This window comes from Mauremys reevesii, linkage group 6, assembly GCF_016161935.1.
Source record: "Mauremys reevesii isolate NIE-2019 linkage group 6, ASM1616193v1, whole genome shotgun sequence".
NCBI classification, from domain to species: Eukaryota; Metazoa; Chordata; order Testudines; family Geoemydidae; genus Mauremys; species Mauremys reevesii.
Genome location: NC_052628.1, coordinates 92,424,663 through 92,437,627, shown reverse-complemented (window position 1 = coordinate 92,437,627; position 12,965 = coordinate 92,424,663). Strand labels below are relative to the sequence as shown.

Sequence of the window (12,965 nt, the reverse complement as noted above, 5' to 3'; positions counted from 1 at the left end):
ATCAAAGGGCAAGTTTTGCCCTCAAATAGATTAAGCAGAAGCTTCAGCCACCCACTATGGATCCCTTGAGATTCCCAAGAAGCAAAGCCTTTACATAGGCTCTTACCGACATCCCAGCATGAATATTCCTTATGAGGCTGTTTGAAGGATGATGTTAATCTGTTTCTCAGTATCTCTCTCACACACACAAACTCTCTCTATCTCCTCCTCCTCCTCCATGCCCATCCTTGGCCTGCCGCCTCCCGCTTTGCAAATCCTCAGACTTATGCAAAGTTGTCTGTGAGATCTGAAGATTGGGGAGCCATGCTACAGAAATTTATAACCCCAAATTCATCATAAGCAGGGATAGCTCTGCCTGCTGGAAGGTCCCCTCCACACATGGATCTTGAGAGAAAAATCAGGGCCATGTGGGGTGCATAATGCTAGGCACAAGGGTGTAAGTTAGGAATGACATTTCAACCTATTATACTTCTCCCTTGTAGGTGTAAGCCAGCCAGACCTTAACATAAGTGTAAGTGTCTTTGTATGTGAATTCTAATTCTGCACCTGCATATTAAAAATTTATAGTTCATACATTTTTCAGAACAAAATGAAAGAGCAAAGAATAAAACAATACACTTCCTTCTAAAACAGAATGAAATTCTTTACAATCTGATCACTTTTTCTGGTCAGTGTGATGCTCACTTATTACTCTAACTCTGTCATGATAGTATAACTAAAGCCTCTGCATTAATGATTTTTCCCCTAGGAAAAATGGAAGCAAAGGAAACTGATAGAATGGTGAGACAACCTCCAATGAAATCTCACTTTGTAGAGATTGGAGAAAGCACAATGGAACAGCTTGCCTCCCTCTAACTATAGAGCATTGGCGCGTACACAGCTTCTTCTTTGTGTAACAATTATTTGATATGAATTGCACCAATCCGCTCCCAGCTCATGTAGTTAGATGGTACAGCTGCTCAGAGAAGAGCCAGGGGAAGGATGGAGGAAATAATTTAATAAAAATTAAAATCTAAGAATTCTCAAACTTGGATTATTAAAAGTAGGTACCTAGAGGTAACAGTTTCAAAAGCACCTAAGTTACTAAATAGCCTAAGACTTATTTTCAAAGATGACTTTAGCCAGTCTACATAATGTTTCTTCCCTTCTTCCCTCCCTCCTCCCTCCCCCACCCCCTCCACCCCACAAGTAAGCTCTGGTGATGTAAGCACCTTCACATCAACATGTGTTCAAAAATATTTTGGTTTCTAAAGTGACATAGTTAAAGCAGTACAAAAACTGTGAGTAAACAAGGTCTAAGGCTTGTATTAAAAGTTAACGGGACTTGGTCTCCAAAGTGCCTAAGTCACTTTTGAAAATGGGATTTAGACACTTCTGGGAAATTTTACAGTAGGTCCATATTTTGATACCTAAATAACTGGCTTCATTTTCAGAGGTGCTGAGCACTCACTACCTATTCCATTGATTTCAGTGTAATCAAGACACTTACATAGGGACCCAAATATAGATTTAGATGCCTAACTTTAGGCACCTTCATTTGAAAATGTGGCCTGGTTATTAGCTTTTAAGGTCTAATTTTTGTTTCTTTTTTCTCTGCTGAGCTGAGATATGAATCTCTATACATAACAGTGACAATCTAAAGTAGGATTGCCTGGTATAAATTGTAACTATTTTTGGAATGTATTTGATGTAGCTAGATGGTAACAAATGTTATTCATTGGTTTACAAAAATACATTTCAGTATAAAGAACTGATCTGAAGAACTGTCATTTCCACTTAGAACTCTGATATTTTCTGGGGTTAGCTATTAAAATGTTCCTAAGCCTACTTCAAAGAGAGCTGTGTGTTTAGCACAGCACAAAAGAAACCATTGTTTTGGAAAGACACAAGAAAACACATTGGTACATATTTGTGTATTCACATAAACCTTTTGATATGAGAAAATGAAGTTTAATACATTTCCAGTCTTCCAGTCTGGATAGCAAAAATAGAATAATTTAACTAATCTAATTTTAAAGTTAAGTAACTAAACTAATTTATATATACATCTCTACTCTGATATAACGCGACCCGATATAACATGAATTTGGATATAAAGTGGTAAAGCAGCACTCCGGGGGGTGGGGCTGCGCGCTCCGGTGGATCAAAGCAAGTTTGATATAATGCAGTAAGATTTTTTGGCTCCCAAGGACAACGTTATATCAGGGTAGAGGTGTAATTAAAATTGTTAAATGAACAAGAATATCTTGGTTAAAAAATTGAAATCATAACATCAAAAGACATCAGAAGACTATCCAGGTTGGGATTTTTAAAAGAGCTCAGTGTTTGTCTAACTGAAAATCCCACAGCCGGAGTACCAAAAAAAAGGGGCATAAGCCACAGAGAAACACTGAGAGGTATTTAACAGACACTGGATAGCATATTCACCTACCCTACAATAGCAATAGAGTCAGGGGACCTGGTCACAACATAGTTCATAGATCCATAGGTCTTAAGGCCAGAAGGAACCATTATGATCATCTAGTCTGACCTTTCGCATAATACAGGCCATAGAAATTCAGCAAGTGGATCCTCCATCAAGCCCTTAAATACTGATTGAGCTACAGCATATATTTTAGAAAGATACAGTCTTAATTTAAAGACTTCAGATGATGCAATCTGCACCGTTCCTAGGTATATTATTACAGTGGTTAATACCCTCACTGTAAAAAAGGTGCACTAGTTGTCCCCAGACAGTTACATTTTATAGGGTCATGGAAATAAAATGAGAGAGCATGTCAGTGTTAATGCTGGAAGAGAGAACTGAATTTTCAGATGAAAATTGTGTTCCTGCTTAAAAGATTGTAACTATATGGTTTATCCTATCTAGGTGAGGATTCTATAGTCCTAGACTAGATAAAGAGTATTCTGTATAACTTTGATTTTTCTGAAATTTGTCTCCATTTTCTGAATTCACAAATTCATATATTATACGGCCAGAAGGGACTATTGTGATCATCTAGGCTGACCTCCTGTATATCATAGGCCATAGAACTTCCCTGAATTAATTTCTGTTTGAACTAGAGCAGATCGTTTAGAAAAACATCACAATTTGATTTAAAAATTTCCAGTGATGGAGAATCCACCACAACCCTTGGAAGTAGCTCCAATGGTTAATTACCCTCATTGTTAGAATATGTGCCTTATTTCTAGTCTGAATTTGTCTAGTTTCAACTTCCAGCCATTGGATCTTGTTATCTCTTTTTCTGCTAGATTGAAAATCCCTCTGTTATCAAATTTCTGTTCCCCATGTAGTAGGTACTTATGGACCAAAATATTCTTTACTTAAGATAATTTGGAAGTACTGGATACCTGGCATAGCTTTGCTGGTGATTCCCAAAAGAAGAAAAATGAATCGCAAGATTCAGAGGAACCTATATGGGTACAGAAGTGCCTGCCTGGAGCCCTTAGTCAAAAGCATGGAACCAAAAGCCCTTTCCTGGAAGATACTGGCAGAACGCTACCAGCAGTCAGTGAGGGCGCAGGGAGAGGGAAGGCTGGCAGGCACAGAGAAAACCAGGTTACAAAAGCACACTGCACAGTTTCCTAGGGAAGCAGATTGTTCATTTCATTTCATTCATAATTGCATTGACTTCTGGATTGCAAAATGTCACTTAACTCAGCCAGGCCAAATTGCTTCTAACAGAAAGATCAGTATTTCATGTGTTTTGCCAGTTTAGCCAAGGCATAAACATTCTAGCTTTTTCAGATGAATTTTTCAGATTGTTTCAAGAGAAAATACCTGAGACCCAGGCCTGTCTCAGTGAAACAGACTCAAGTGGGCATGGAAACAAAACTATATACCCTGAGTGGAACTATATAAATTTCTGCTAAGCAAACTAAGCAGCCAAAGCAGGGGCTGCTGCATTGAGGGGAGAGGAGAAAATGGGGCCCAGCTGCGGCCACCTCAGCCTCCTTTGGATTTCTAAACCTATCCAGGGCAGGCCCCCACTACTTTGAGGGCACTAGAGCCCAGGTGGTGCCACCTGTCTCTTCCCCTCACCATGTGACCTTGGAGAAAAACTACGAAGCGGAACAACCAGCCGGAAACTCTAGAAGCAGCCAAAGTAGGGATGTTTGGATATTTTGAGAACTTTGTATAGGTTTGACTGGACTTTCTCTGGCCTGTGCCAATTGGCTGTTTGCTCCAATCCTGACCCTCCCTCACAGTCACTTCACCTGCCCCTTTACCACCTTCTTCTCTATCCTGTCTACTTTCACCCCCTTCCCTTCAATGTCCCCTCTCCACTTTTCTTTCCATTTAGCTGATCCCCTTCTAACTAACTACCCCTCTCCCCCTGCCAAAAAAAAAAATATAGTGGAACTAACATGACATTTGCTGCCATCACATTGTTCTCTCTGCTTGTTACATCCCTTCCCCCACCCTGTGTCCGTCTCATCTGTTTTGATTGTAAGCATTTGTTTCCACTGGAGACTTATTTGCTAGTGAAAACAACCTTTTTGCTTTGGTGAAAATGGAAGTGTGACATTCACTAAGGCCAAAGGCAGTTTGTGCCTACAGCGTACAAGAAAAGGCATAAAATGTTCCCAATGTTTTCTTTTTCCCAAATTCAATTAAATTTTCATTCATTTCCCTGGCAATTTAAGAGACAGAGAATTTTCCACGAATCTTGAAATATATGATAAAATTACAGCACCCAAGCCATCATATGGCATTCAAGAGAGCTCCAAAGATAGTGACCTTTCTAATTGATGGGAAACTATCATGATCAGAAAGGTCTGATCAGGGTGGGTAATGGAATCCTACAATACAGATCTGACTCCTTCATATTTTCACCCCAGATCTAAGGAGGTGAAGGAGCATTGACACACAATGCCACTTAAGTCCCAAGGATGGGCTTTCAGAGAAAAAAAGAGCCTGATCTCTGGGGCTGCTTGAAGTTCAACAGATATAGAAATAAAGATAAAATTGAGAAAAACAACAAGAATATACAGTACAAACACCACAGTGACAGCGTTATTCATTATGAATCAGATCATACTTCAGGACGTCTAGTTTCTTTTTCATCTGCCATGGTTTGTTTCGTAATGTGGCAATTAGTTTCTTTTTCTCTTCTACCTCTTCCTTCAGCTTGGCCAATTCCTCCTCCGTAATTGGCTCCTCTTCAGAGTCGGAGTCAGAGCTTCAAACAAAAATGGAGGGATAAATGCAGTAAGTTTAAAAACGTGAGGGTAATAGAAGTTTTCACTGAAGCAGATGTTTGGTGCTAACTCCTTAACTTGATCCTCTAGGTCTGTGTCTTGCCGCTATAACTCTGAACTTGAATTTCCGTAACCCTGAACCCAAAATGAAGTATTTGGAGCTTGAAGTACTGAAACTGAGCTGGACTATGACAGAGACAGAGCTGTAGGACCTGATCCAAAGTCCACTGAAGTCAGTGGGAATTTTTCCATTGACTTCAATGGGCTGTGGATCAGGCCTTGAGAGAGCAAGAGATCTGCTCCTCAAGGGTAATCCAATCTGTTAGATGCAAAGGTTCATGTAAGGAAACCCAATTCGGAACATTGTATACGTTCTTTTTAAAAGACTGTTTAAACCAAGAGGAGGGAGTTGTTTTTTCAAACGGCAGTTTTGAGAGAGCCATTTCTCCCCTGTGAAGGCTCATCTCTATTAGCTAGTTTGGAGTAGGAAGAGCCATACCCTCACTCAATCTTCCCCGACACCTGAACAGGGCTAGTCATACTCTGATCTTTAAATTGCAATAATGACCACCATCCATCTTCTTATTAATACAAAAAGGCAGAGCCTATGGCGTTTTAAATTATGCATGCTTTATACAGAGAGGGGCTAAAACCGGAATCTCGGATCTGAACCACTTTACAGTTAGGGGGAGGGAGTGTTGTGTTCTAATCTCTGGATTTCAGCCCCACCCTATGTCTTTGGTTCCAAAGGGGCTTTATTTCTGGGTCCAGTTTATACGTGGCCAAAATCTTGTGACACCACCAGTTCACAGGAGAGTATGAAAATTTTTCATGAGAAATTGATTTTGCAAATTTACATATCTCAGAACTCTCACAAGATCGGCTAATTTCACGTGACTTCTGCTATTTAGGGGCAAAATGTCATGAGATTGCAGCACTGTCAAACCCCTAACCTAGCCCTGAATCAAACTTAAATTTAAACCCTAGCCTAAACCCAATGAAGATGCAAACATCATTGCAGTGGGCCATCCCCAATTATATAGAAATCCAGATGCACTATCACAGTCAAGCTAGGCTGATACCATGCTGTTAGTGGGTAGCTCAGAATGTTCTGGATATGGGACTGGGTTGAGTAATATTCCCTCCACTACATGACTGGATAACATGGCTAAAGATAGTTGTGACAGATATGGCAATTTCCTGAAATATCATTGAAAGACCTTTTGGTGTTAAGCTTATGTATTATTATGGGCCAGGATTGTATGTATCTTTTCTATGGGGGATATGTGACAAATACTGCACCCATCTTTGGGGTCCATTATTTTAACTACATGGTTGATAGTATGATTATGCTCTACTCCAAAAGGAAGGGCTACCAGAACTCTACCAGGAACAAAAAACAGTGTGTGGTGATTAAGGCAAATCAACCAGGCAACTCAGTAACTCCCCAACCCCGCAGAGAGATACGACCTCCTGGGTAGCTCGCATATACTAGTTCACACTAGATTCTCTAGAGACCAACAGACAAAGAATGGACTTTTGGATAAATAGCCTGAGTTTAAACATACTCTTTCTGATCCTGCAAATGGACAGAACCTTCTGTCCAAGGGTGGCCCCCAGTCCTTCTAGAAGGTTGGAAGGGGTGACTTCTATCAGAGTTCTTGGTGGAGTTGGGGGAGATGATCTCTGAGGCAAGCTATTGGCATGTGTTTAATTGTTTTTAATATTTTTTCTCTGTAATGCTTTCGCCTTAAGAATAAATGTGTGTGCTTATAAAACCTGTGTGTTAACATATAACTGCAGGCAGTTACAAGTGTCCATAGCCTATGAAGAGAAAGTAAAGTGCAGGTGCTGGCCTGTTTAGGTAGTCTGGCTTGCTGTGGATATCACAGTGAAGGCAGGAAACTGTGCAGCCTGGAAAAACCCTGGTCAAGAGTGGGAAGAGAGACATTTGTCTCTGCCTCAGAGAGGTGACTGCTAAGGAGCTGGGAGCCTAGAGTGGTGCCCTTGAAGGATCATGAGAGAGAAATACAGGTGCAATTGCCCTGAACTGTGACAATAACTACCTACTGCTCTTCCTTATATGACTACAAACAGATAACCATCAGTATGACAGAAACCATTTTTTGCAGCAGTGGCATTGGGGAAAATGCTTAAAAATCGTTGAACTCAGTGAACAAATCAGTGCTGAGGATAACAACTAAAGGAATTTACAAAAAAATGTATCCAGTGAATTTTAGCTCTTTTTCCTGTTCTGAATGTTCTGTGAATGGACTGAAGTCTTTAGGAAATTGTTTGCTATTTGAATTAGTTTTAGAAATGATTTGTTCATGCAAAGTTTAGCCTATGGACTGTTTGCAAATTGCTTCCTGCCATTACATCTTTGAATGCTTGATATGTATGATCTGATATTTGAGCTGTGTGATTAAGTCACATAATGTAGTTTCTGTTCCCTGACTGGATAACCAAGGATTTATAAACTTCTTCGATTTACCTTCAAAACAAATTCCATTTGCTAATGCCATGATTTGTGTGAATAACCAGACCTCAGTTATTGACCTAAAATGTGCTTTCTATTAATACTTGTACCAAAACATTAGCCAACATGAATGATCATGAAAAGCTAATAAAAAGTTACACCCGCACAGTCAAAGTGAAATTCTTTTTAGAAAACATCAATGCGTATATTTTTTCACTCCTCACCCAGCTCTAGCTTTGGTAACAAATGCTATGTGGGAAGAATATAAAAACAGCATTTGAGATGACTGTAAGAGAAGCATTAGACTGAGTCGGAAAAAAAGAAAAACAGGAGCCTACAATTACTAAAGAATCAAATGCTACATACTAAAGAGAGCTGAATGTTAAAGAACTTATACTCATCATCCATAACATTTCAGCAAGAATGTGTCACAAAAAAAATCCCACTGCTGAAAACAAACCTCTGCAGACAGAAAGAGCCTTGCTGAAAGCCAATCAGACATATGTATTATTTGGTGTTGAGATGAGCAAGTGGAAGAACTATATAAAGACCTAGGCCAATGTACTGAAAATCAAAAGTAAGATGTCTCATGGATACCATCATGAGGCACTTGAATCCTAATGCAAGGGAATACTCTTTGAAAAACAAAAAACAACAGAAGGACTGACTAGGAATTGAATATTATACTATTTATCATAAAGGGGCTAAATCCTTTGCCCCTGTTCCAGCCGAGGCAGCACAAGGCAGCCAGAAACCTTTCTTACCAAGGCAGCTGAGGAGAGTTCCCGTTGACACAGGGGAATCTATGTGTTGTGTTGTAGCTAGTTCTGAGAGGAATGTGTGTGGGAGTATGAGAAATAAATCGTGATACTGTGGAGCCAGTGAGGAAAGGATGCTGTACAAAATGAAAGAGACACTGCAAACAAGGCAGAATAAAATAGATATTAAAGCTTTTATTTGTCCCGCTTCTCTTTATATGATGTAATGTCAGACCTAGCACTGGTTAAAAAAAATATTTCCTCAAAACCAAAAAAATATTTTTTTAAACAAAATTCAATATAAAGCCAAACAATTGTGTTTCATCTCTTCTATTTGGAATTTTGTCATAAAAAAATCAAAAATTTAATTGAAATCAAACTGTTTTGTGAAACAATTTGATTACACTTAAATTGCATTTAAAAAAATATAATTTGGGTCCAAAACTGTCAGAATTTTCCTTTAGATCAAGTATAAGGTCTCTACTTTTGGAACCAAGAGATCTGAATTCTATTTTTATTTACAACCAGTTTAAATGCTGCTTATGTGAAATCAGTGGGACTACTCATAAAGTGCTATTCCATATAAGAGTATCACAATCTGGCCCTATAATAATGAACAAGCTCAGACGAAAGGCTTTCAGAGCTTTCAAAAAGACCTTGACAAGGTCCTTCACAGGAGGCTGCTAAGGAATCTAAGTAATCTTGAGGTGAAAGGTCTTTATCATGGACAAAATATGGACAGGGAAAACAAATAATTGCACAACATGGCAAAAAGTTAGCAGTGGATGCTCCAAGGTTCCTCATTATGCTTTTCTTTTCCTTTGTTATTTTTTCATTCCTAACATCTTATTTTCTTTCAGCATGCTTATCCACTCTGCCTGAAAAGCCAGAAGCAATACATCACTTTTAAATCAGTAGGTCGGTGGTCCCCACATTTTTTTGGTCACTCCCCCCTTCCCTGATCCGTGCCTCCCTGGGAGCCGTGATCTGGAAGCAAGGCCAGGAGCAGGGCTGAAGTTGGGGCCAAGGGCTGTGGCCAGGAGTGGGGCTGCAACTGGGGCTGCAGCAAGGAGCAGAGCCATGGCCGGGAGCAGGGCCAGGAGCTGGTGGCCGAGGCCGGGGCCAGAGCTGCGACTAGGGGCAGGGCTGGAGCAGAGCTGGGGGGACAGAGCAGAACTGGGTGATGTTCCCTCTCCGCCCACCATGGGGGCTGGCCCAAGTCCCCCCGCCCCCACCAATGTTCCTCCGCGTGCTTAGCAGGGGCGTGCCCCACAGTCTGGGGACCATTGCAGTAGATTGGCTTTGTTGTGATGAATCCACATGCACATACTAAAGAGCTCATAGCTTCCGGCCTCTCCTCCTCCCCCAAGGTTTGCAAATACTCCATCTGAATTAAATCAGTCAGACTGATCATCAGCACATCATTCTTTGTTTGTACATTATTTGTGCTCGCCTATCAAAACAAACACCCTTTAAACACCCTTTGTTGATGTTGTAAGGAATTGTCTAAACAATAAGTCATTTAAAAAACTTCCCTTAACTCATTTCAACTTTCTTACAATTACTTTTTTTAAATCTTTAAGATGTCATTTTGTGACATACCTCATAAGTTTCTGCTATCAGATGAAAAGACAGCCCCTCTACTCTTGGTGTCCCAGAGCTCATACCTTATTTACAATAGCTTGTTGGAAAAGTGATCTTGTTAGTTGTCCCACTTACTGTCTAAGGAGACAATGTTCTTGATGTACCTCCAGGAATAGATAACTATCTTTAGTTATTCCTCAAATGTTATCCTTGCTATCCCCGTGAGCAATGTCCTATCCTGTATAATGTTTCTAATTAATTAGCCTAAATGAATATATCCTCCTCTACTGAACTTTATCATCCAGTCCAAAAAGTTCTGTTTTCATTCAATTTTACATTTTTCCATGGGTCTTTTTTTATTATCATAACTATTTAACGTTCATAATAGAAGACAAGAATAATACTCAGAAGAATATAAATTGGCACAGTCAGGAATACGATTTTAGTAAAATATATTTAAGTGCAGGAAACCACATAAAGGAAGGATAATGCTATAATGGATTTCATAGTGAAGAGCTGGATCAAAGACAAATTCTAGGAATGCTAAAAAGTGGGGGAAATGGAGTAGCAGCATATTGAAATGCGTTCGGGGACAAATTAATATGAGAGTCAAGACAACATGCCTCACATTATGGGTTCCTTTCCTTTGATGATTCCTGCTGTGTTCCTCTGGGGTGTCTCTGGGGGCACCGACACCTATAATGAATGTAAAAATGAGGGAAGTGGAATATCTCTCCCAGCTGTGTAAATGTATCGATTTCCATCTGCTCCATGATGCACTCTTCCCAGGGGGTGGTTCCTTTCAAATAATGTGATTCAAAAACACAAAGCATGAGGTGGTAGAGAGAGAATGTGGAAGAATGAGAGCATCAAGGCTGCTAGCAGAACAACACAAAGGTTGGAATTTTCAGAAGCCTCAGCACCCATACTGGGTGCTCAACTTTCAGAAGAGTTCAGATTCCATTTAAGCACCTAAATAAGTAGACTGGTTTGCAAAATAACTCAGCATGCCTTGCGATGGGCTCTTGGAAATCTGGCCTTACGTGTCACAATGGGAGCTGTGGGAACTGAGCTCTTTTGAAAATCTGGCCTCAGTTGTGGGTTCTGAGTCCCTGAAACTCTGACCTTGATCTTTTCTGAAAAACTGGCTCTCATAGCTAAGGGAGTTGTGCTGGCTGTGGGTACTTCATAACTATAGCCATAAATTCAGTAGGTTTCAGATTACATAAATAATTACCTTGAGGAACCTTTCTTCTTTTTATCCTTCTTTTTCTTGTTGTCCTTCTCCTTTTTCCCTTTCTCGTCAGGTTTTTTTTCCTGTTTGGTCTCATTTTTGCCTTTGCCTTTTCTGCCCCCTTTATTATTGTCTTCTCCATCATCACTGGGCTCCTGCTGCTTGGATATCTGATTTGCTCTGTTCTTCTTGTTTTTGCAGGATTCCCCATCAGAATCACTGTCCTCATTCCCAGCCTGTTTCCTCTGTGCTCTCCTGTTTCTCTGTCTGCGTTGCCCAGCTGTCCTCGTCTCCTCTTCCTCCTCTGAATCCTTTCTGGCTCTCCCTCTGGCATTTCCTCTTCTGGTTTTGGCAGTTACTTTCTTCTCTTTTTCAGATTCTTCTTCATCTTCACAATCATGATGGGAGGTGGGAGGGACAGACAAAAACAAAGTTAATATTGTGTATCAGTACCAGCAATTCTCTCTCTCACACACACACGTACAGAATTTATGTTATCCGCATGATATACTGTAGCTGCACATGACATAACCAAATGATAAAAAGTTTAGAAACCTGACCTGTGATGAAAGATTAAAAAAACTGGGCATGTTTATTCTTGAGAAAAGAAAACTATTGAGTGGGGAATGTGAGGTGGTGTATGAACCTACACTGGTGAAGTAAGGATTAAGGAGCAGCTCTGGGCCCAGAAAGCCTCGCCCAGCTGCCCCTGTTGGTGTGCTCACAGTGGAGGCTAAGCTCAAAAGGGAACAGTTTGGCTCAGTGTGGGTGGACAGTTGCAGGCTCCTGCCAAGAAGCCACTGAGGCTTCAGGTGGCTGGGCCCAGTCCTCAACGCCAAGCCACCACAAGCCTATCAATTGTGGAGATTGGCAATGATAAGTCATGGCTGCGAGAGGAAGACCCTTTGGAGCATGGACAGAGAGCGCTTCAGAAGAGACCCACAAGCAAACCAGTGGCACCAATAGAGGAACAGAAGCTGGGGTAGGAAGTGGCTCAGGGAGTAGATGTAGGGGCGCCTGCCCCTTAGGTCGCACATTTTTTAATTACTGCTTCATTGGGCCCTGGGTTGGAACCCGGTGGAGCAGGGAGGTCCCAGGTTTCCCTGATCCCAGCCATTGACTCTTGCCAACGGGCGACGTTGCCATGACTCTCACAATAGGGTAAAGTGGCCACTGCCTCTCACTGCCGGAAGACATATCCCAGAGTACCACCAGCAGGTGGTGCTGCTGGGAGCAGATCTGAACCCCCTGATTCCCAGCACAGGATCTGATAAATCTTCAGATATGTTAAGTGCTGTTATAAAGAGGACATTGATCAATTTTCTCCATGTCCACTGAAGAAGTAATCTGCTTAATCTGCAACAAGGAAGATTTAGGTTAGATATTACGAAAAACTTTCTAACTATAAGGATAGTTAAGCTATGACAGTGATTCCAAAATTTCCCTGGAAGGCTATTCCAGAATAGACTTCCAGGGAAATTTTGGAATCACTGTCATTGAGATTTTTAAGATCAGGTTAGACAAACACTTGTCAAGGAAGTTCAAGGTATACTTGTACTGTCGTGGTGCAAGGGGTGGATTGGATAACCTCTCAAAGTCCTTCTAGCCCTACATTTCTATGATTCTATCATTACAGCTCACCACAATCCTATACCCCTGACAGGTTAAGATACCAAGTTCATTATATTATCACCCTAGCTGATAGACT

General features: G+C 40.8%; 1 protein-coding gene across 1 annotated transcript in view; it reads right to left on the bottom strand.

Moving 5' to 3' along the window:
* TMC1 (transmembrane channel like 1) overlaps positions 1-12,965 on the bottom strand; it is a 66,779-nt gene that overhangs the window by 52,371 nt on the left and 1,443 nt on the right. Inside the window, exons 3-4 of the mRNA XM_039542791.1 lie at positions 11,261-11,639; positions 5,043-5,183 (exon numbers count right to left, since the gene is read on the bottom strand). Of these exons, the coding sequence (XP_039398725.1) occupies positions 5,043-5,183; positions 11,261-11,639 (520 nt within the window). The remainder of the gene's footprint in view (positions 1-5,042; positions 5,184-11,260; positions 11,640-12,965) is intronic.